At 27.1% G+C, this 25,771-nt stretch overlaps 4 protein-coding genes across 4 annotated transcripts; 3 read left to right on the plus strand and 1 right to left on the minus strand.

Annotated features, from left to right (window-relative positions):
• Positions 1–704: 704 nt before the first annotated feature.
• LOC105619509 (programmed cell death protein 10) lies at positions 705–2,383 on the plus strand. The gene is made up of 5 exons (XM_012201027.1): positions 705–776; positions 1,236–1,413; positions 1,561–1,693; positions 1,764–1,928; positions 2,299–2,383. Exons 1-5 carry the CDS (start codon positions 705–707, stop codon positions 2,381–2,383), a joined length of 633 nt encoding a protein of 210 aa, XP_012056417.1.
• Positions 2,384–3,246: 863 nt separating this feature from the next.
• On the minus strand, positions 3,247–4,377 carry LOC105619510 (actin-related protein 2/3 complex subunit 5). Its single transcript, XM_012201028.1, has 3 exons — positions 4,207–4,377; positions 4,058–4,129; positions 3,247–3,486 (listed from the first exon to the last, which is right to left on the minus strand). The coding sequence occupies exons 1-3, from the start codon at positions 4,375–4,377 to the stop codon at positions 3,247–3,249; spliced, it is 483 nt and encodes a 160-aa protein (XP_012056418.1).
• Positions 4,378–7,399: 3,022 nt separating this feature from the next.
• LOC105619675 lies at positions 7,400–11,147 on the plus strand. Its single transcript, XM_012201194.1, has 6 exons — positions 7,400–7,539; positions 9,103–9,203; positions 9,298–9,335; positions 9,765–9,923; positions 10,091–10,181; positions 11,098–11,147. The coding sequence occupies exons 1-6, from the start codon at positions 7,400–7,402 to the stop codon at positions 11,145–11,147; spliced, it is 579 nt and encodes a 192-aa protein (XP_012056584.1).
• A 4,596-nt stretch (positions 11,148–15,743) lies between these two features.
• Positions 15,744–16,749, plus strand: LOC105619676. The gene is made up of 4 exons (XM_012201195.1): positions 15,744–15,765; positions 15,861–15,898; positions 16,311–16,454; positions 16,639–16,749. Exons 1-4 carry the CDS (start codon positions 15,744–15,746, stop codon positions 16,747–16,749), a joined length of 315 nt encoding a protein of 104 aa, XP_012056585.1.
• The last annotated feature ends 9,022 nt before the right edge of the window (positions 16,750–25,771 follow it).

Below are 25,771 nucleotides of genomic sequence, written 5' to 3' on the forward strand. Positions count from 1 at the left end.
TACGTTACGTACGTTACGTTTAATTTTAAATTTAAACTTAACTTACTTTTCTTTTTACTTTTATTATTACTTCTTCTACTACTACTACTACTATTCTCTCTCCTCCTCTCTCTCTCTCTCTCTCTCTCTCTCTCTCTCTCTCTCTCTTTTTAATTTTCTTTAATTTAAAAAAGAATTTAATTTCTAGCCGGACGATTTCGACGATCCTATATATGTAAAATGTCGAGATAAAGTTTCTCTTTAGTATAGATATGTAATAAGAAATTATGTAATTAGAAATTTTGCTTCGAGCAATTCAGACACGGTTGAATTAATCGTCGATTAATCTATAAGTAGCAAGTTAAAACGAAATGGTTACACCGTTATTAGGAATTAAGAGAAAGAGGAAGAAAGAAAAGCTATACTAATGAGCAAGTGTTGCTATTTACTGTGGTGACCAATGACGACGCGAGGCCACGACAACTTTCGAGTCATTCGGGTAATGTTGGCAGCGCCGGGTAACCTCGTTTCCGCGTGTCTAGCGTCTATTGTGACAGCTGTCATAGAGGAAAAGTTAAATGCTAGTTGAATCGTGATTGCGTGTAAACAATTCTTCCGTCGTGACCGTATCTTGTAAAACAGCCTCGACTTTGCGCCTCGTCTTGAATCCACGACCAAATTGTTTTCATTCTCGGCGTCTTGAACAACAACATACACGGTGAAGGATGACAATGGGCGATGAGATCCCGGTTACATCACTGGTTCTTCCCGTCATATTAAGGCCAATATTAACCAAGGTATCGGTTGAATATCTTTCCCAAAACAATCATGTCTTTCCCATAAATATTTCCATTTACATTTAACGTCTTATATTGACAATGAATAGTTATCTTTAAATGTGAAAGAATAAATGGAAAAAATTGTGCGCAATTGTATAGTGAATTGTTTCTTGTATTGGGCTTTGCACTTTTTGATAAAGTTTGATCAAGATTCTTATCAAGATTGTATCATCTGAATGTGTTTTCTCCCGTTTGTATCTTTTTTATAAATAATATTTTAATTTTCGTCTTGTTCAACGTCTTGTACAGAATAATTATCTTTTAATGGTAAAAGAATAAGTGGACTTGAAAAAAAAATTGTGGGTAATTGTATCTTGTGAATTCTATTTTGTATTATATCTTTGATTTTACATCATTAGATATAGAACCTCTTGTTATAAATGTCTGTCAAATAATAAACATGTTAAATTTTTACAGCTGGAAAGGCAAAATGTTATGGCGGCACAGACTCTGCGTGCGGCTCTCTCAAAAGCCGAGAGTTCGCATCCTGGAATTACATATGATTTAATTATGGGTATAATACGCAGAGCAGAGCTAAATCTTGATATGAATGAAAGTGTCTTACGGTTACAAGGCACTGCTTCTGATTACGATGGTAATATGTCTTTTATTTATATTTTATTTATCTTTTATTTATATAAATTATCTTTGTGTTTGTACATAATATTATCGTAGCACTATACTATCTACATCTGATTATTATTATTGAAAATAAGCAGATGCGTTTTGCCTTTGATTATAGCTGTGGAGTATCGCTCAGCACGCTCAGAAGATGCATTCCAAGAATTGAATCGTAAATCGATTTCTTTGAAGAGAATACTTAGCAGAATTCCCGATGAAATTACAGACAGGAAGACTTTTCTAGAGACAATCAAGTTTGTATAACATATTTTATATCTATAATTTTTATATAGAATTATATAGCTCTATCAATTATGCTTTCAGAGAAATTGCGAGTGCAATAAAAAAACTTTTAGATGCTGTGAATGAAGTTACTGCATTTATACCTGGTTCAGCTGGTAAACAAGCCTTAGATCAACGTAAAAGAGAATTTGTAAAGTTTAGCAAAAGGTTCAGTAATACATTAAAGGAGTACTTCAAGGAGGGGCAGTAAGTACACAGTGTCAAAATGACCAATCAACAAAAATAATAATGCCAAAAATTAGAAAAATATTCGCTACAATAATGACATAATTAAAAATTATCATTTTTTTTTTAATCGCTTGCAGAGAAAGAATGGAAATATAAAGAACAAAGAGAAAGAATATACTTTTACTCTTTAAGTTATTACAGTTACTCTTTAAGTTATTACACCAAGATTATAGATTTCAAAATTATTACAAAATGATTCAGAACATTGGAATTTATTTTCTAGAAAATTTTGTTTTCTTTTTAGTTGTGTCATGTCGTTGTAGCAAATGAAGAGTATTATTTATATTATATTTATATTTTAATTAAACAAAATTTATATTTTTTACAGAGCAAATGCAGTATTTGTGAGTGCACTGTACCTGATACATCAAACAAATATGATTATGCTCACAGTAAAGGATAAATGTGAGTAAACAGTTTTACAATGAATTTCCAGTGTTGTATGTGATAATATCACGAGAGTCAGCTAAACATTAATATTACAATCAGCATAACATCCTAATCTCACATATTCTATTATACAAGCAATGATAGAACCTAAATATCCGGTATAAAGGATTTAACGTCATTATGTTGTCGTTAATCGATTACATTATAGTTTTTGTTATAAATAAAATTTTGTTATAAAAAAAAATTGATATATAGATATATATAAAATAATAAAGATGTTGGGGTATATTATTCAACAAATTATATATTTATACTTTTATTTTGTGCCAACTCAAATGTCATATTAATCGTCAATTCTTATTATAATGGTATCAATAATAGTATTGTATATACAAGAAATGTTTAAAAACATGAAAACGACCTTATTGTTGTATAAAAATAATATATCATATATATATATATATTGTTTCCTTTTATCTCAGAACTCTAAAGAGTATAAAATTTAAGTAAAATTTATACAAATCTGGAGGTAACATTGAAATTCATTGTAATAGTGTTTAGTTTAAAATTCAGGATGAAAAATACATTTAGGAAAATTGAATCCTCATTTAAATAATTTTCAACGATCTGTTTATACTCTTTAGAATGAAATAAGGACAGAACGGTAGAAGTATGACAGAAAGGAATTTACTGCTCCAAATGTACAAGAAATAAAAATTACTTTATTGATAACAAATGTACACAAATTTGTTGTATTTCCCATATGGAAAATTGTGAATGGCTTGCCTATCTACATCCTCGTCGCATTAACAATGACGATGAATAACAGTAAGAATTAATGGTAATTATGATAATGAACATGTTACTGCAAAATGTACAAAACTCTTCAAGCCCGTTTGCTGTCAGAGAATACACGGACAATGCAGCCGACACCACTTATATTAAATACCTTTTCATGCCAAAGTAACAAGTGACTACTGCTACCTTCTGTCGGGATTTCAAAACCTCGATAAATATACTTCATTAGAACATCTATTAAGTCACGATCTAATTGTGCTAAACAATCGTCCACTTGATTTGACTTTATACTTAAAAGCACCTTTTGTGTTAAGTTTCGTGCACTGTCCTGCAAATAGAAAAATGTTTCATGTACTTGCTTATATGTATATATATATAGAAATTTATATTCAATAAAATACACATAATACTGTGAGATAATATTGGGTGTATTCAGCTTGCAATTAAGATATTCTTGATTTATTTATTCATAGATCTAAAAAGTCTACTTCAATCACAGGCAATAATTACTGAGCACTCAACTGTTATGTTCACTGAACACACCCATCAGGAACATGCTGGATTATCAAGCTTGAAACTACATATTTTTTCATAAATCGTATATGAACTCTAACATCTATATTGAAATTTGCAAGTGGTCTTCTTAGAGAATCATATATAAATCATAAAATAAAAACAAAAGCAAATTACGAAGTAATTTTCATTAATAAAATATAACATGCTCCTTTAATTGTGGATCTCAAGAAATTCTTAGTCACAAAATTTAAATCGATTTACATTAGAATAGTGACTGTTCCACAATTAATTTATGTAATTTTCAAGTACACGATGCCATTCCATTTAGCAAATCACAAGTCGCTTCACAAAAGGTGAATCACCGTCTCACAGTTTGAGGTTACCTTTACTTGCTGATTCTTACACTCCAACGGTGCGGACTTTAATACCGATATTAGAGCCTCCGCGTTCTTACCCTTGATAATTGTGTTAAGAAAAATCTCATGATGGAATTGTTGAAAAGTAAAGATTCTGCGGAATGTTAAAATATTGCAAAAGGATATTGGCTAAGAAGTGTCAAAATCTCGTTCTCGTCCGGACCGGTGGGCGCACCTACGCCGCCGTCCGCATCCTCCTCTTTGAAATTGTTGTCGCTGTATTGGTCTACGTCGATCTTACGGAATGCGGACGCTGAGGTGTCCTTCTTGCCGTCGTTCCTCGACATCTCGGTTGTATGCTTGACGTTTCCTGCGCGTTCACGTTCACGCCCGGCTTATCGAACAGCGACAACAGCGTCAACAGCGACAGTCTCGCCCAGTACTTAGATACGTTCGAATGCAGGTCGCGCGCATCAGCGCGTATCGGGCCGCGCCATATTGGCACCGATCGGCTCGTCCACATGAGTCCACATGAGTCTCTCAGACTTGATTTCTATGTATCGTTTTTTTCTTATCTCCAAACATGGGCTGTTTAATTCGGTGAATAACAAGAATAAATGCAGCAAGCGCGTCATGCGTGAAACGGAACGCAACCCAAGTCAATGATTGCGTTCAACAGAACACAACAGTTTTGCAACCGTTTTATGATTCTCTGCTGAAATCGGATCATTCCTCTTGATCTAAATGCATAAGCCAATCAGCGCGAAAAAACTTTCAACAATTGCAAAATAAACGTTTCTGTTGAACGCAGCCAATGTCATATATTGTAGCATACTTTATCCGAAAGATATCCTGGAAATATCTTTAGAACATTCATAGAACACAGAGACATCTTCTGGACATCCTTAGGACATACCTTGGAGGTCTGTGTTGTATGTTTATAGATAATATCTTCTATATGTAATATGCTATATTTTATATAATAATAATACTAAATATAACATAGAAACTTGTACTGTATGATTTGCTATATGAAGCTGCGATCTGATTTACACTTTCTTGTATTATTTGTTTTTGTTTCTCACCAACAAAGATAAATGATTTCAAGAACATTGAACGTGAATCAAATTGCAGCTCCATACATGGTAAAAGCTCTATATATGGTTGATTAATATTGCTATAAATAAAAATTATGCGTAAACGTGTAAAATCCTTTTCTATTAGCAAGCGCAAACTGTATATTATATATCCAATCTTAATATGTGACCTGATCTACAATGCATGCTAATTAAATTGTATTTTCACATAATAAATAAGAATCACATGGGAAAAAACACACAAAGAGCGTAGCAATTCGCTTGTACGAAGTGAGTCACTAAAATTGGACTCCAAAGTGAAAGTAAATGAAATGTATTTTTGACAATACAATTTTGTTTAAAAATTAATTCAGGGACCGCAGGCTTTGGAATTTCTTGGAAAATTATAATTTTGCGGAATATAGAACAATATGTAATATGTGAATGAAATATTTAACATTTATTTAAATATTGCTCTTACATTCTGAAATATTTTGGGATATTCTTGCAATATTATTTTGGGATTTTGGAAACATTTTACGAATTTCAGGAATATTTAGCGGTAACTGGGACACGCGTGTAATCAAAAATAATTCTAAAAGTATCACCTTTGATGCCATTAATCTTACAGCATCTCAAAATGTCTAAAATAAAACTTAAGAAATGATGAATTCTTTGAACAATTTTCTGTTTTACTTCAAGAGATTTTTCTAATTTGTCCATTAAAAATATGATTCTAAATCAATATTTATTTGTTATAATAGAAATGTGAATATGCAGATGATTCCTACAATTCTGCTACAACTCATAATTTTTTATCAGAAACGAAATCCAGTTCGACAAAATATATATATATTATATTAAACTACAAGATTTTTGTTTTAAATAACCTTGAAATTTTATATAAACATAACATGCACAATTTATTTATCTTTTTTTTCACACACGCACTGCACACAATTTTACATTTTTTTAGAAGACGATTTGAATCTTTTCCGAATATGAAAAACGGACTATTAATGGATGCGTTCAAGGAGACGCCTATTAGCTTTTTGTGTCAAGCTATCCTTGTTTTACGTTTAATGAGATCGATAAAGATAACACAAATAGCACTAATAGCGTTCAAACGCACCTAAAATCAACTTCACTTTGCATGTATTACAGACTTGTTTTATTGACCCATAGTTCATCGAGATTTCATTTTTGAAAAATTGTAAAATAATTGTATAAATACAAGTATGATAATCTCATAGCTTTCCTCAGTTCTAACATACGTCATGCTCGAGAGAGCTGACGTATGTTAGATTCTTAAAGAAGAACTCACTCGTGCATGAGGATGATGTAGGAAGTACGAACAGGAAATCAATATCTCTGTGAACGTGTGTGAAAAAGAGATAAACGATTTGTTCATAATTATGTATAATTTTCAAGACTAATGGCTCTTGTCTGGATGTTATATAGATATAATGATAAAAACAGGATAATGCATTTTTCACTGTGAAAACGCTGTTATTTTATCTCTTATTTCTGTGAAATAAAATTATAGTTGCGAAGTTGTCATTTATCGTGTGACAGCAAACCAGATTATTCAAAATTATGCAGTTTAATGATAGATTGTGCTGTAATTAAATTGCAATAATTTGCAATGATTTCATGCGCATTATGTGATTAAATATATAAGTTAGCTATAATAGTGTTGACTGAGGATCCGAAATAAACAAAAATTCCAATTTATTTTGATAGCAATTTGTACGAAATAAACGCTCCATAAATGACTTGGTCATTATATGCGTGAAATCACTGTTAATGCAACAAACATGTACGCAATGTGGATATCCCCAACCGCTTGTCTCTTACTGGTTTTTTTCCTGTATAAGGAAACAAGTCGGAAACATCAGATAAGAGTGGACAACTAATATAAATTGAAAAGCAGCTTACTAAAGACAGTCATTTGGTTATTCTTTCGAGTATTATTAAGAAGCTTTCCTTTAATTTCTATTCGTTCTTGAACAGATTGGATTCGATATCGCACGGATACAATCATGAAATATATTTTTGCACGTGAGTAACAAAAAATGTAGCTCTTGATTACTTTTTTTAAATCTACAAGATAACAAAAATTTATTCTCTTTTCATGGATACGTTTGAATTTGAGAAACGCATTTCTGATATTTTGTTAAGTCTTCAAATATTTAAAGAAAAAAACCGAGAGATATTTCTTAAGCTCTTATTTGATATTCTTCGAGATTTCTAAATTTGTCCGCGTTAAAAAATGTGCATATGTACGTTTGACATGTCGTTTTATTCGATAGTTGTGCAAGTATTGACTCTGATTTGGTTGGTCGCCTTGGCATTCCCGCAAAGAGACTGGTCGAGCAATGTTATTGATGACGCCATAATATTTGATAATAATGATGAAGCGAATAGCACCACGCAAAGGACAATAAATAATAATAATACTAATAATAATAACAATATTAATAACAATACTAATAATAATTGTCCATGTATCGCGACTGCTGAATACAACCCAGTATGCGGCACCGACAACGTAACCTATTGGAATATAGGAAGATTTAATTGCGCGAAAAATTGCAATCCACGTAAATATTACATTACTCCTATATATTATTGTTCTTTTTTCGTTATTACATTAAATTTACTTAAACTTTCTTAACATAAATTTCTATAAAACTTCTCTTCATTACTTCTATTTGATTATTGAATCGTTTATAATTTCTTATTTCGATGAGTAAATTATCTAATACGCTCAATATTTTTTAAGAACTTGAGATAAGAGTGATCAGAGCTTGTGAACCATATAGCCAGCTGAGCAGTAATTGAATACCATATGGTCCGCCATCACTTCCATATGATCGATAAACATGACATACAGGTAAAGATAAATGTTAATTTTTAACGTAAAACATTTTATCTTTTTGCCTTTTATTATTTTTTGTTCGTATAAACAAATGATAAAACTGTCATATTTGAAATGTTACAGACTTATACGTACAATTAGAGAACATTTCTGATATACAATCGCAAATCGTTAATTTCTGGTAATATCAACATGTCGCAAACTTTATGTATTAACGTAACGTTTGATGTATCTCATTACATTTTAAATGTATATATATTTTTAATTTGTAATTGCTGTTACGTTATGTAAAAATTACGGCTTATGAATATTTATATACTTATATTAAGTTTATACGTTATACATTAAAGTATATTTCTATAATTATATTAAATTAAAATGTAACATTTATATTACATTAAATTAGGGAACTAATTAATTATATGAACTCCATTATATGAACATTTATTTATTATATTTTAATATTATTGCGTCGATTATTTATTTACTATTAATTAATTACAACAATATACACGCACACATATGTCAGCATAGAAACTACAACTCTTAATTTTTTATGGTTTTAAAATACTGCGAGATACTGCACAATTCTATTGTAATTACTAATAACGCGACTGAAAAGATAATAATTAATCGATAGAATATTACTAACATTCTTGTATATGTGTGTGTGCAATAAGAATAAATAACAAATGAATGCTCACTTGTTGAAATGAGACAATTTGAATAAGCTACGACAAATTCTTAAAAGTTTTTTTTGTTAAGTGTACGGATAAATTCTTATTCAATATTCTAACATTATTGTTTCAACTTTTTGTTAGAAAAAGAATTTGAATAACAGCATCGCATGTTTTTTTTTTAATTTTAAAATATCTTTTATATTGTAAAGATATTTTTATATTGTAAAGATATTTTTATTTTTTAATGATAATTTTCACTATTTTTAATCTTTTATTTTCGAAAAAGTTTGAAAATTATACTATACAGCGAATAATATATCATTATATTGGGGAATTCCTTATATTTGCATGCATTGTAGACAGAACCGTTGGTTGGCAACCGGTTCTGTATAAAAGCAAGCGCAACTAATACTGCCAAACAGTACATCATTGAAGGTATATGCAGAATATCATCTTGGACATCTTGGACATCATACAACGTCGATTGCTGATCTTTTATCAAACTAATTTTAACAAAATGTTGTTTTATTTATTGAGTAAGAAAACTATTCTAAATATTTTGTACATAGCGTACTAAGTTCTTATACATCAATTAGCACTAATATTTCAATCATATTGAATAATTCTCAGTTGCTGCATCGCCGTTTGTCATTACTGCGTTTCCACAAGTAAGTAAACATTCTTTAATAAATGCTCTGTTATAGGGAAGAATATTTAAATGATTTTAGATATTTGTATACGCTGTCAAGAAGTATAATCTTTGTACTAATTGTAAGCACAATAATTAAGTGATGACACAGACACATGACATTTGTGAGTCAATTAATTTTTAATAATTAGGATTTCTTTTATGTAACGATAATATCTTTATTTTATGCTCTATGAATAAAGAGATTAAAACAAGAGATGATCGCACTCCTATTTGTTTATATTTTAATATTTAATTTTTAAATTCTGAAACGAATATCATAAAGTTATCTCAGTTATCTTGTATAATTTTGTTGAAAATAATATTTCAGTATTTTTTAAAAAAGTGTCGAATATTCTATTGTAATATTTGAAATGTAAAATTTGATAAATGTATGTGTATATCACAGAATAATGCACCTATGGAGATAGCTCAAGTAGATGACTTCACTTTTGACGGTCCAGTGGCTTCTGAATCCAATGGAAGACAAGAAATTACTTCAACATCCACAACAACTACCTCTTCTATACTTAACAATATATATAACGCATGCAAAATAAACTGTCCGGTAATTATAATTCTTTTCTCACTAAAATCAAGATAACTTTATTTCAAACAATTTTTAATTTAACAGAGAATTTTGTTAAATAAATTTTACATCTACTTTTGAAAAATAATATTGATCTCTCTCTCTCTCTTTCTCTTTTTCTGTATAATAAAATATCATATTCTTAGGTGACGAGTGAATACAATCCTGTTTGTGGTACGGACAATGCTGATTACACTAATCCAGGAAGCCTGGATTGCGCGAAAAATTGTGGGAGAGGTGAGATGCTTCATAAAAATTTTGATATTTAACGATATTTATTTTATTACATGACAAATATATATACGTAGTTATCTAAATCTAAAACTTCTTTATTAACGTGACAATAATTTCAAAGAACAATAATCTCAAACATATTTTCACTTTAATGCTAAAACAATCAAGCTAATTATTTAATATTTTTTAATATGTAAATATACTATTATTAAATATACTAGTTAATGAACAGTTAGTAACTCAATTATTGGACACAACAACAAAAATTTTAAATATTAAGCATCGAAAATAATATGTACAACTTTAAATAAATTCGTTATTTATAAATTTAATAAGGATGAATAGAGTCATATATATCATTAAAATTAATGTTTGAAATAATTAATTAATATTTAATTTTTGTCATTTTGCTTAATAATTAGGCCATGTCCATTAACTGATATTTATCTTACAATTAGATTGCTTTTATCAATTCTTTTAATTTATCTTTATTATTTATTATTACTTAGTGCTTGCGTCCTTGAAGTTATATTAAATATATTTGTAAATTGAATATATTAATGTACACTATTGTATTATATTTATTATTATATTTATATTTATAAATTTTTTTGTATATACATTAAGAAAAAAGGAAAGATTTTCTTATCTAAATCTAGATAGGAAAATTTTTTCTTTCAATAAGATAGAAGAAAGGCAATTCTTTTCAATATTCTCGATTATTCTAGCATTAATAAATTTTGCAATAGTAAAAGTAGATATTTACCGAGCATATATATTTACAATCTTTGTTTCTATACAATCTTTGTCCTATAAACTATGTAAAATAATAAAAACTTCTTTGCATAATTATAGTATAAAGTAGTGTAATTACAAATTTACATTACAATACTCAACACGTAATAATTTATATTTACAGACGTGGAATTAAATTATTATGGACGCTGTTCAACAAATCGAACTGGATAACAAATGATTTACATTATGCAATACAATTTACGGTAATAAATATTTTAATAAAATATTGATAAATGTAAGAAAAATATTTATACATTATAATGTATACATTTTAGTATGGCAATTTTCATGTTAGGCCTCACAATGTTAGGCCTATTGAATTGTTATTCGTTTGGCAATTGTAATATCCTGTATTAATTTGTTATTATTGAATTTCGGAAGTTTTATTATTGTATTCATTATTATATTTATTGAATTCATTATTAATATTCTTTTTCCTCCAAAAAAATACACAACTTTCCTAATTTTTCCATTAATGCTATAAATCTCAATGTTTCTTTGATGATTTATGTATGTACATCCGTCTTACTAAAGGTTCCGCAGCAGTCAGTATGTCATAGTTGACGTATTAACTCGCTCTTCATTTTTACTGAAATAAGCTTGCCACAGTAAAATGTACAATATAAGACTAAAAGATTTTAATTAAAGCGATTTTAACTTAAGCGACCAATATGTATAATGTAAAATAAGTGAATATTTTCGATAATCGCGCGGATCTTTATGTCTAATAATAATTGTGAATTTAATATAACTGTGAATTTTAACTGTGAATTTAATATAACTCATATTTCCGCTTATTATTTGAATCATGAGCCGATTATACTTTCAGTCTTAAAATTTTGTAGCCAACGTTTGTACAACTATTTGTAATATAAATTATTGTATAAACAAAATTTTGGTTTTTTTTTAGACTTCATTTTGTAACTCGAATCGAATTAATTCTAAGATCGATTGTATTCGAAATGCAGTAGGCAGAGCAGTCAAATAATCTCTATAATCGACTCTGCATATAAAATCATCCAAGCTGCGTCATCTCCCTTCGCACTAAAAAAACTGTAATCTATTAACAAAGCGAATCGGCTTGCTCATAGAAAATACAATGAATATTTGCTTTACATCTAATCTTGATAATGTCACGTTCAAGTATGATAATAATACGTACCAAAGTTCTACATAGGAATAATAGCCTTTACTATATTAGCACGTACAAGTTAAATTCAATTTAAATGCAGCTAGATCTTGCAATTTGCAGAAAGGCAGATCTATTTATACACTTACATGTTGTGGCACTGATCTTGTAAATACTCATCCCGATGTTACGTCGATGTTCTGTAAACTTGGTCTTATTCTTCTTTCGACTCTCAACAACACTTGATTGCCAAAAAGTTCGCCGTACAATATTACACGAATACATAATATTGTTTCCATGTGATTAATAAATATGACATATAAGTGAAGATAATTGCGATTTTTTAAATGCTGATAAAAAATTGTGTAACGTTATTTTATTCTATCTCTTTGCTTTATTATTTTTATACAATCATAAAATCGACGTGTTACAGACAACAGTGTTTATTTAGCAAACTTCATGTGTTAGTAATGTTGGATATATTCCATTAAATTTTAAATGTATGCATTTTTAACTTGTAATTGTTATTACGTTATGTAAAAACTACTTACTACATTTATACATATTTATACATATTTATATTAAATTTATGCATTGTATATACATTAAAATATATTTTTACTATACATATATTAATATTAAAATATAACATTTACATTACATTAAATTAGGAATTAATACCATTATTTGAATATTTACTTATTATATTTTAATGTTATTGTTGTTATCATTTACAGCCGACGTGGTTTCTGTTGTTTGCATAAAAGTATCATTTTCGTATTTTTTGCGTGCTGAACATGAATTCTGTAATGAAATTGCTCTATCACATTAGGTTTTTGAGAAAAGTGAGATTAAAAATGTTAAAATTAACATTTTTTTGACATATTTGTGATTCTTTTGTTAGCGATCAAGTAAATTTTTTTTATCTTTCGTTTAAACCATCTTGAAGTTATATCTTTAAAATATACTTTTTTATTGCTATATATTTTTTTTCACCGGGTTAATCTTTGCGTAGTTACATCAAGGAAAATATTTTGTGCCAAAAATGTTTTTGAAGAAAAAGAAAGAATTGCGTGATGATTTTTTTAGTAAGCAAGGTTTATAAGGTTATTAAATATGATGGATCAAAAATTTGTCATCACAAACATTTTTTTTTAATTTACTCGAAATTAAATGTTCTAAAAGCTCATTTTGCGTAAATTTTATTACGGTTCAAAGTAAAAATTGTCAATGAACAAAAAAAATTGAAATTATCCGATAACGAATATTGAATTTTTTATATGAACTGTAATAAAAATTTACGTCATACGAGTTTATAACTCACTCGATTTCGAGTAAATTTAAAAAAAACTTTAAAATTGGTTAGAACATTGCGCGAATTTTTTCTTACGAATGAAAGGAAATGCGAGGCCTTGAAATTTGATGTCGCTTTTAAATGGTAATTTGTTTAAATATACACTTTTTACAACTGTTATCAATGTTTCTGTAAAAAATAAAATAAAATGAAAATAAAATTTTCAAAAGAAATTAGCAGCGTTACAAGAATACGTATTGCGATAACTGACAACTGTCTAAATAAAAAATACGTAATAATGAATAATAATTTATTTATTGCAATGAATATTATAAGATTAAATTTAATTTTTCGAATTTCTCATATATTTAATCTCAAAAAGTCTGTAAATATACAAATTAAGTTTCTTGTTGAAACAGCTTAAGTAAAGTATTTTTATTTACATATGGATATAATTTTTATATTCGCCGATAACTTGGATAATACATTTTTTTATTTTCTTATTTCAATAATTAGTTTAATATTCTTTCCGCAGCATCAATGACAATTCTTAATTTGATTATTGATTGCAAGGTGACTTAATAATTTTTATCAGAATTCTACTTATCAGATATTAAGGAAGGCATTATCAATATGATATCTAAGTAGAATTCTGATAAAAATTATTAAAGTCGGCTTACAATTGTACTAATGAAAATAAAAATCAAGCGTAAGTCGAATGTAATGAGAGAGAAACAGAAGCGCAAACTTCTAGGAGATGAAAATTGAAACATTAAAATGTTAAAGTTTCGTTTACGCTTCTATTACTCTCCCTTCCTTCTATTACATCCATTGGATTTACGTTTCGATTTTTATTTTTCTCATGATAGTAATCCATAAAAAAGTTGAGTGTTGTCAATCACGTCGCGAAAAGAGATATCAAACTGATTATTGTGACAGATTAAACTACAAATTAACTTACGACGAAAGTAAAAAACAATTATCTACGTTATCGGAAAATATCAAAAAATATATCCAAATGTAAACACTTTACTTGAACTGCTTCAACAAGAAACTTAACTTATATAACTTACAGAATTTTTTAATTATATGAGATTATATGAGATTATATGAGAAATTCAAAACATTTTTTAAAATTTAATCTTATAATATTCGACGCAATAAATAATTTATTGTATTTACTTATGTATTTTTTATTCAAACAGTTGTCAATTATCATCGTAATACGCGAACCCTTGTAACACTGCCAATTTCCTTTGAAAATTTTATTTTCATGAAATTTATTTATAGAAACATTGATAGCTATCAGTTGTAAAAAGACTATATTTAAAAAAACCATTTAAAAGCAATATTAAATTTTAAAACGTCGTACATAGCTTTTTCCTTATGAGCGGAAAAATTCGACGTTTTAATTCTTAACCAACTTTAAAGTTTTTTTTTTTAATTTGTTCGAAGTTGAGTGAGCTATAAGCTTATTCTACATAAATTTTGATTATGATTTAAATAAAAGATTTCCGATCCAATATTCGTTATCGTGTTTTGACTTTTCTTACTTCGTTGGATCGGTAATTTTTACTTTGGACGTAATCAAAGTTTATACAAAAAGAGCTCATTTAATTTCGAACAAATAAAAAAGAAACTTTAAAATTGATTAAGAAGATTAGAGCGTCCGTGGACCGAATTTTATTCATAAAGGTTCCGCTGTGTCCCGGTGGCACGAGTTAAAATTATTCAAAAAATCTGAAAAAAATACGATGTTATTTCTTTAAAATATTGAATCACTTTAGAGAGTATCGCGATTAAATTTAAAAGTTGTTCAAATAACAACCAATCCACACACACACACACACACACACGCGCGCGCGCGCGCGCACATACATACACGCTCGCACGCATGCGCACACACACACACACACACACACACACACACACACACACACACACACAAAATAAATGTGTATATGCATGTACCTATACATATGTACATATGCTCTAATTACAATTAAAACTTTTACATAAATAGAAATAAAATTACTAAAACTAGTGAAATCATTACTATTACCTTAAAAATGTAACATCGTTACCCAATCATTAATCAATCAAATCAATACCCGAAAAATTAACTTGTAGCAGTAATGACGTTACAAACAAGACGCATTACTTGCTAATCCCCTCTTATATTGTAAACAGAACCGTTGGTAGACAACCGGTTTTATATAAAAGCAAGCGCAACGAATGCTGCCAAATAGTACATCATCGAATTTATATTCAGTATATCATCTTGAACATCTTGGACATAATATAACGTTGATTGCTGATCTTTCAACAAACTAATTTTAACAAAATGTTGTTTTATTTAATATTGAGTAAGAAAACGATTTTAAATATTTTGTATTTGATGCGAAGTGTTATTTTTATATCAATTAGCTAATATCTCAATCATATTGAATAATTCTTACAGTTGCTGCATCGCCGTTTGTCATTACCGCGTTTCCACAAGTAAGTAAACATTCTTTAATATGCTCTTTTGTAGGAGAAAATATTTAAATGATTTTAGACATTTGCATATGTTGTCAAGAAGTATTATTGTGACTTGTACTAATTGTAAGCACAATAATTAAGTGATGTTACAAACACATCATGATCGTTTGCGAATCGATTAATTCTTAACAATTTGGATTTTCTGTATGTAACGATAATATTTTTATTTTACACGCTTTGTGAGAGAGATTAAAACAAGAGATGATCGCACTCTTATACTTGTTTATAGTTTAATATTCTGAAATCAATATCGTAAATTTATCTGTATATAGTTTTATTGATAATAATATTTCTATATTTTCTAAAAAAGTGTCGAGGATCTAATAAGAGAATCTTGAAATTATTTGATAAATGTATGTGTATATCACAGAATTTGGATAACATACCTGTGGAGACGGCTCAAGAGCCAGTGGCTTTCAAATCCAATGGAAAGCAAGAAACAACTGTATTATCCACAAACGCTGATTGTGTTATACCTGAAGATAGAAATACCGATTGCATGAAAAACTGTCCTGTAATTATAATTCTTTTCTTACTAAAATTGCCGTAACTTTATTCAAAACAATGTTTAATTTAAGAGAGAATTTTGTTAAATAAATTTTAAAAGTAATCTGAATAATTGAATCTCTCTCTCTCTCTCTCTCTCTCTCTCTCTCTTTCTCTTTATATCATTCTCTCAATATCATTCTTATTCACAGATGAATAGAAACGACTGCAATCCTGTTTGTGGAACGGATGGTGTATCATACATTAATAAAAGTGAACTACAATGCATGAGACATTGTGGAAAAAGTGAGTGTGCTTCATAAAAATTTTAAAATATTTAACAATTGTTTTTATTTTGTGAAAGATATATGCGTAGTTACAATATAATTTTTTATCACCATGATTATGATTTCAAAGATAAGATACAACAATCTCAAACAAATTTTCATTTTAATGCTAGAATAGTCAAGCTAGTTATTTAACATTTTTAAACATGTAAAGTAAATGTACTAATTAATGAACAGTTAATAGATATAAAAGAATTATTTGAGCAACAACAAAAATTTTAAATATTAAGCTTCTAGTAATATATACAACTCTAAATAAATTCGTTATTTATAAATTTAATAAGGATGAATATGTTTAGAGTCATATATCATTAAAATTAATGTTCAAAATAATTAATTAATATTTAATTTTTGTCATTTTGCTTAATAATTGGGCCATCCACTAATTGATATTTATCTTACAATTAGATTGTTTTTATTAGTTCTTTTAATTTATCTTTATCATTATTATTGCTTAGTGCTTACATCCTTGAAATTATATTAAATATATTTATATTGTAAATTGAATATATAAAGGTATACTATTATATTTATATTTATATCATATTTATATTTATATATTTTTTTGTATATACATAAAGGAAAAAAGTCTTATCTAAATCTAGATAGGGAAGTTTTTTCTTTTTATATCAATAAGATAGAAGAAAAATAATTCTTTCCAATTCTCGATTGTTGTAGTAATAAATTTAATAAATTTTGCAATAACAAAAGTAGATATTTACTGAACATATATATTTATACATTTAACAATTTTTGTTCTATAAACTATATAAAATAATAAAAACTTCTATGCATAATTACAGTACAAAGTAGTATAATCAATTATGAGCGCCTTACAATGTTTAACACGTAATAATTTATATTTACAGAAGTATCGTTACTGCATAATGGAACCTGTTCATAGGACCGAACTGGATAACAAACGATTTGCATTATATAATATAATCCGATAATAAATATTTTGATGAAATATTAGTAAACGTAAGAAAAATATTTATACATTGTAATGTACACTGCTAAAAATATCATGAAATTTAATGTACTTTTAAGTTACACAGATTAAATTCAATTATATGATAAATTAAATTTTATGTATCTGCAACTGAAAAATATATTTGTGTATTTGTACATGAAATTTAATGTACTTTTCATAAAATTTTACGAAGTAAAGTTACTTATTTCATTTTTATTGACAATATTAAATATTTTTAACGTACTGGCTTGAAATTTGCTTGAAATTTTTTTTTACATGTAACGAAAACAAATTTCTTTTTTTTAACACTGTATACTTTTTAACAGTGTATACTTTTTATGGTAATTTTTATGTTGCAATGTTAGCCTATTGAATTATTATTTGCTTGGCAATTATAATTAATTTCTTATTACTGAATTTCGGGAGTTCTATTATTGTATTCATAATTATATTTATTGGGTTCATTATTAATTTTAACATTGTTTTTATTTCCTCCAAAAAATACACAATTTTCCTAATTTTTCCATTAACGTAACTGTAGATCTTAATGTTTCCTTATTACAAAAAAAAACTTTTCAGGTTCAATAGTTACTATTGGTGATGTTCCAATTACTATTGAAAACATTCTATTGAAACTCCACTAGGCATATTATTGAGACTCCAATAGTTACTATTGAGATTCCAATAGTTTATTAATATTGCAAGTAAACGTATAAATATGTGCAATATGGAGTTGATATTGAAATAATACATTTAATGACATTAAAAAAATTAATATATATCTAGCAATATGCTAAAAAATAGTTTAAAAATGTTAACAGATAGAAATATAATTTCAAAAATAACCCATGTAGCAAGCTACGTCATTTTGACGTCAGCTTGCTATCAGGGAATAATATATTATGAGTTACGATAAGAACATATTAATTCTGTTTTCATGTTATGTAATTTTAATTTTCATTTTTTATCTTTAATTTTTCGATGTTTTACTTGCTCGTTTTTTCATACATATATCGCTTTCATATCTTAAATATTTTTGTATTTTATAATTTATATTTTAGCACAATAATAAACACAACAATATGTATGTATACCAAGAAATTTTATATATAGTTTCTTCTTTCTAATTAAATTTTTATTGATTGATAGTAACCAACAATACCTATTCATCAATAGTAATTATTTATCAGGATTGGCAACGTTACCTCATAAAAATAACTCATTACTGTGACCGTTCTTTTTTCTAAAAAATAAGGAGTTTTTGCAATAACGTGAATTCATATACAGTGAACGCTAAAGTCACGTTATCCTTTTCTTAAGTAATTGTTAAGAAAAAGATAACCTGACCTTAGCATTCATCATAGATTTATAGATAAATGATATTGCAAAAATTCTCTATTAACTCGTTCCCGTTATTTGTTATTGAAATGCAAAAGTAACTCGTTACCGTTATCATTACTCAAAATAAAACAAGTAATTACTTCTTTGTTACTTTTTTCTTGACACAATAGAATATTACATGCAAATTTTTGCGGTAAATGTAAAAAAAATTCTATTTTTTAATAGAGAAATAAAACCCAAAAAATATATGTCTATAATAATTGTACGTTATTTTCATAAATGAAATAGATGCTGTCGTATCACATAATAAATACTGCATTTTTTGTAATTTTTACATTTAAATAAATTTATTTTTTGTATTATTTTTAATAAGATATTTTTAAATTATACGTTTAACTTTTAATGTACAATTTTCCTTTACTGTGTACATATATACAATAAATCATTTGTGTGTAGGTTAATTTCCATAATTTTTGCAAATATACAAAAATTATAAATAGATTCTTATATATATTTTAACATTTTTAAAAAACATTTATGAAGTTATATATTTAAAAAGAAGGAAAGAATGAAAAAAATTATTTAGTCAGGTGCAGTATTTCGAAGAAAAGAAACAAGATATGAATGATTCATTGTGAATACTCTAAGAGTAAAATTATACTATAATAAAAAAATGTTGTTTATAATCTGTATTATATACATATATTTAATTTGTGAGATATAACACAGAAAAAATTTTATTTTAAGAAATTAAATATATTGTAAAGATTATACCTGAATTAGTTTATACGTATGAATACAATGAAAAAAAGCGTTGTGATCGCGTAATTTAGACAGTCAATCAGAGTTAATGTTTTATCTCTGTTTTTTATGGTAGAGCTATAGTTACGATTAAACTTTTACGTAGTTAGAAATAAAGTAACGATAAAAATAACTAGTAGAAATCGTTACCCTAGAAATGTAATTGCGTTACCATGAACATTACTCAAAAGAAAATGTAACGTTACCCATTCGTTACTGAAAAAAGTAACTTGTAACAGTAGTAACTACATTACAAATAACGCGTTACTTGCCAATCCTGCTACTTACCAACAGTAACTATTTATCAACAGTACTAACTATTAGTTAAATAACTATTGGCCATTTTATCATTTATCAATAGGTTTTTCCCTAAAGGTATATATCTGTCCTACTAAAGGTCCGTAGGAGTCAATATGTCATGCATGACTGCTCTCCATTTTTATTGTGAAACAAGACTGTGCCACAGTAAAATGTACGACAATAAGACTAAAAGACTTTAATAACGACCAATATATGTATAATGTGTGCAAGAATTAAATAATAAACAACATAATAGAGATACTAATATCTCTGTTGTGTTGTTTATTATTTAATTCTTGCAATTACAAAAAAAGTTATTCATAATTCAGAATTGAACAATGAAATATCTTTATGGTTACACGGGACAAAGAACTTCGTCGTAACTAGTAAGACGATATATATTTTTTAAATACATTTCGATAGAAATGTTTTTAATGGTTGAATATAATCTTTTTATAATAATAATTTTACAATAAAAAGGCTCTAAATTTAATAATAAAAAAAACTTAAGGAAATTTGCTAATGAGAGCCTGCACCAAGTGTTCAATGTGATAATAATGATTCATGTATTCATAAAAATAATTATATATATATATATATATAATTATATATAATATTATATTATATAATAAATATTAAATATATATATAATTACAGACATCAATATTACGTCCTCTTCAAAATGCAAAAAATATAGTCCTTCAGAAATTGAACAGAATTGAATTCATTTGATAAGTGTTGTCAGAAGTGTAAAATACATTGTTAAGCTGTAATTTTCGTCAAGACTGTAATCTTCGTCTGTTGTATCTCGTCGAATACTCAAACTACCAAAAAAGTTACTTATAATACTATATTATATTATATTTTTGTGAATATGAATCATTATTATCACATTGAACATCTGGTACAAGCTCTCGTTGGCAAATTTCTTTAAGTTTTTTATTGATAATTTTTTTAATTTGACTTTTTAATTGCACTTTTACAACTCTTTAGTTTGTCAACACTCGAGGAGATCTGGAGTTTAACGTCGAACGGCGAGTGTGACAAATCGTGTATGCGGGACACAAGTGGAATCCGAATTCACATCGAATTCAGATCCACAGATCGCGAGTCAATCGCACTGAGAGCGGCGAGCTATTTGGCGAATTGATACATAAGCAAGTATTTCGCATCACGAAACACGAGTTATTTGAAATAACTTTTTTATTCAACAAATAAAATAGCATTTTATTAAAGTTTATCTGTTAAAAAGTTTTATCTATTAAAAAACTGTCAACATTGCATAAATGTTTTTAAAATTTTAAAATATTGTTATTCTTTACACATATTATTCCTTTTAATATTTCAAGGTCTTCCACTGTTACATAAAGTTTGAAAATTAGCGTGCAATAAGTATAATATTAGCACTTTTTTTATTTATCATACGCTTACATGCATTACGAATATAATCACCAATTGGCAACTAGTTCCATAAAAGGAAGCGCAACATAATACTGTCAACAGTAGTCATCGAATTTCTGTTAGTAGATTACCTTAGACATATAAAATAGTATATAACATCGATAATTGACGATCTTTGATTAGGCAAACTTTAACAAAATGTTATTTTACTTGTTGTTAAGTAAGAAAATACAAAATATTATTTCAAATATTTCATGCATAATGTGAATTGTTTATACATTAGTTAATTGATTCTAATATCTTCATTGTATTGTATAATTCTTTTTATTAGTTGTTGCATCGCCGTTTCTTATCAGCGCGATTCAACAAGTAAGTGAATATTCTTTTATGCGATCTCTTGTAAGAGATATATGGATAAATATTTAAACTATTCAACAAGACATTTGAATATGTTATAATATCAAAAAATATAATCATGTTCTATATTAAGCGCAATAAGCTATGATACAGATATATCATAATGTTTGTAGATCGTTTGAGTGCTTAATAATTAATATATAACAATGATATTCTTATTTTATATGTTCCATATGAATAAAAATATTATAATGAAAAATTTGCATACACTCTATTCATATTTTAATATTTATTTTAATATTTTGATCAATCAATATCGTGTAAAGTGTTTCGTATAATTTTGTATTTTTGGAAGTAATATTTTCGTAATATTTTCGAAAAAAAAATCGGGAATCTAATATTCGAAAGTTTAATTCGATAAACATTATAGGATTTGGATAACGTAGTGAAAATAGTTCAAATGGATGCTAACAGTCCAATGGCTTATAGACAATTTAATGGAGAGAAAAGGGATGATTCATCCCCAACCTGCAACTCTAATGACCCATTCAATAAATGCTTGCAGGAATGCTTTGTATAACTATAATTTTTTATTAAAAATCTTTTACATCTTTTTTTGAAATATAAGTTTAATGTCAAATCTATAATGTCATTCCTTTGACAGATAATATTGGTTTACGATCCTATTTGTGGAACGGACAAAATTACTTACATGAATCGATCACAACTAAAATGCGCGCAATGTTGTGGAAAAAGTAAGATACTTTATTAAAATTTCATTATATTTAAGTTATTTATTATTTACATGAAAGACACATGCAGTAGTAACAAACTTTTTGTTAGTGTAACAATGATCTCAAAGACTTTTTTAGTTTATCACTAAAACTGGTTGTTTTAATGTTTTCCAACAAGACAAAGAGATTCTTTTTGTCAATTCTTTTAATCCGTCTTTATTATTATTATCATTCAAATCTTTGAAGTTACATTAATTATATTTTTGAAACAATTAAATTAATAGTTACTACAATGCAAATTAAAATTACAAACATTACTAAAATTATAAAAAGAATTTTCTTTTTTACATACAAGATGAAAAATCATTCTTCTAAATATTCTCGAGTCCAGTATTAATGAATAATACAAATATTAATTTACCAGTATTTAATAATATTTGTACTAAAAAATATTAAAAAATGATGAAAAATCTTATATATAATCAGAACGTAAGAAAATGCAAACAATGTGATTAAAATAATCAACATACAATACTTTTTGTTTACAGATGTAACGATAAAATATCCTGGAAACTGTACAAACTGCAACTGAATAACTTATAGTTTTCATTGTAATACAATTATTATTATAATAAATGTTTTAATCAAAATTAGCAAATGTAAGAAAAATAAACAGAACACACACCATATATATATAATGTAATAAATATATATAATATTATATGTATTAAATATCTTTATTTGTGTGCTTTATAACAGAAAATAATAGTTTATTGATTTTTTCATTTTGATCTTTATATTGTGAATGATTTTAAAATTAACGTTATGGTATTTTATGATATTTAAATGTTATTATTGTTAACATATAGATAGAATATATCTAAGTATCTCATATAAAGTATATAAAATTATAAATAAATATATCGTCTAGACAAGATTTTTGCTCCTTATAGATCACAGGTCTGATAATTATAGCGAAATGATTCCAACTATTCCAAGCTTGTACTGTCGGAATGCAGAAGGCAGAGCGATTTCTCTAAATAATCGATAATTTACGCAGACGATATCTGAAATCGTCGACATTGCTATCACATCTCTTTTCGCAAAAAAATCGATTGAATCAAATCATTCACAAAAACAGCCGAAAATATAAAGAATATACCTGTTTTACGTTTAGATCTCGTTACATCATGCCTGATTGCCAATAATACATTTCAAAATTTCACGCAATCGATCTTCATTATACCAATACATGCAAGTTAAATTCAATTCAAATGCAACTAGATCTTGCAATTTGCAGAAAGGCAGATCGATTTATTTACTTAGTTATGTTATGACAATGATCCTGTAAATACTCATCTCGATATGTCGATGGTCTGTAAACTTGCGATCTTGTTGCCTCTCGACAACGTCTGTCGATGGATGGAATCATTGATTGACGAAAGCTTGCCGTACGATATTATGCGGATGTAATTGTAAATAAAAAGAATATGAATAAAACAAATAATATAGGAAGTAAGACCGCTATTTTTATCGTTATTTTTTATAATAACGATTTGGTAATGACATTGCAATTTTTTTTTATACTAAAAATAATTAATTAAACGCTAAGATTGGGAGAGTTACTTTTGAAAAGTAACTCGTCCATATTACACCATATTACAGATTGTTTATTTATTAAATAAATTTTAACTTTTCATTTACTTTTAAAAAATAAATTTAAAGTTGAATTTACAATAGCATTCTTAATTGTCACAGACGACATTGGAATTCGATCCTATTTGTGATACGAACAACGTTATTTATAGCAATCGAGGAAAATTGCATTACGAGCAACGATGTGAAATAGGTAAAATACTTCATAAAAACATTTTTTTTATTTAACAATTGTATTTATTTTACTATATGAAGGATATATGCACGGTAACAATACAAAACAAGCTTTCTATCAGAGTGATAATGTCTCGAAGACAAATTTTTCATTTTAAAATGATTAAGTTAGTTGTTTTAATGTTTTTCAATAAGTCACATAGTTTCTATCAATTTTTTAAATTGCCATTATTATTATTATTATTATCATTATTGCTTAAATCTTTTAAGTTATATTAATTATAGAAAAAAATTGATATTAATTCATAAATTATGAGGAAAAAAGATAAAATTAGATAAGATAATTTTTTCTTTTCTTTCATATATATCCCATATATACGTAACATAAAAAGAAAACCATTCTTCTAAATGTTCTCGGTTATTCTAGCATTAACAGATTTTGCAACAACAAATATATTTGCCGGACATATTTATACATTTAACAATCTTTGTCCTATAAAATATACAAAATAATAAAAAATCTTACATATAGTTATAGTACAAGGCAGTGCGATTGCGAACGAAGTAAAATATATTCTCAACATACAATATTTTATATTTACAGACGGTAAAACCGAAAAATCGTGGAAAGTGTACAACAAACGAAACTGGATAACTTAGAATTTTCATTATAATATAATTTATGATAATAAATGTTTTAATGTAAGATTGGCAAACTTAAGAAAAATAAACATATAAGAATGATTCAATGAACAAGATTCTTTTTGTGTGAATATAAACCGCGACATTGGTTTTTATACTGAGTGACAGATAGAGATATCTGCCACTCTTTGTTCGAAGTGTTCGAACATCGTGACAATAACTACAGAAACAATTTCCACGAGGCTACAACTATGTCGAGCGTGAGTAGATGTCCTTACTTGTCACTCAGCGTAAATACATCTACTAACATTGATTTGTATTCAACACAAAAAAAGTTTTGTTCATATCTGAATCACTTACACATATATATATATATATACATATATATATATATATATATACTCTGTAACGTATGCATAATATGTATGTAACAAACATAATTTGTTTTATAAGACAAAAATAAGAACTTACTGTATTTTATTTTTACATAATTCTTTTTATAGTTAAATTAAATTTTAAAATTAACATAATACAACATACAAATAAATTAATAATAGGTCTTTTATGAGATATTTAAATTAGTTAAAATTTAATTAGTAACAAAAAATAATATTATTGG

The sequence above is a fragment of the Atta cephalotes genome, assembly GCF_000143395.1.
Source record: "Atta cephalotes unplaced genomic scaffold scaffold00022, whole genome shotgun sequence".
NCBI classification, from domain to species: Eukaryota; Metazoa; Arthropoda; class Insecta; order Hymenoptera; family Formicidae; genus Atta; species Atta cephalotes.

Coding starts and splice junctions, on each gene's coding strand:
- LOC105619509 (XM_012201027.1), top strand. CDS start 705: ATGACAATGGGCGATGAGATCCCGGTTACATCACTGGTTCTTCCCGTC. Junction 777..1,235: donor TAAGGCCAATATTAACCAAG/GTATCGGTTGAA, acceptor AAATTTTTACAG/CTGGAAAGGCAAAATGTTAT. Junction 1,694..1,763: donor ACTTTTCTAGAGACAATCAA/GTTTGTATAACA, acceptor TTATGCTTTCAG/AGAAATTGCGAGTGCAATAA.
- LOC105619510 (XM_012201028.1), bottom strand. CDS start 4,377: ATGTCGAGGAACGACGGCAAGAAGGACACCTCAGCGTCCGCATTCCGT. Junction 4,130..4,206: donor TTCTTAGCCAATATCCTTTT/GCAATATTTTAA, acceptor ACAATTATCAAG/GGTAAGAACGCGGAGGCTCT. Junction 3,487..4,057: donor GTAAGAATCAGCAAGTAAAG/GTAACCTCAAAC, acceptor TTCTATTTGCAG/GACAGTGCACGAAACTTAAC.
- LOC105619675 (XM_012201194.1), top strand. CDS start 7,400: ATGTCGTTTTATTCGATAGTTGTGCAAGTATTGACTCTGATTTGGTTG. Junction 7,540..9,102: donor GATGAAGCGAATAGCACCAC/GCAAAGGACAAT, acceptor ACATCATTGAAG/GTATATGCAGAATATCATCT. Junction 9,924..10,090: donor CATGCAAAATAAACTGTCCG/GTAATTATAATT, acceptor TCATATTCTTAG/GTGACGAGTGAATACAATCC.
- LOC105619676 (XM_012201195.1), top strand. CDS start 15,744: ATGTTGTTTTATTTAATATTGA. Junction 15,766..15,860: donor GTTGTTTTATTTAATATTGA/GTAAGAAAACGA, acceptor TAATTCTTACAG/TTGCTGCATCGCCGTTTGTC. Junction 15,899..16,310: donor TCATTACCGCGTTTCCACAA/GTAAGTAAACAT, acceptor TGTATATCACAG/AATTTGGATAACATACCTGT.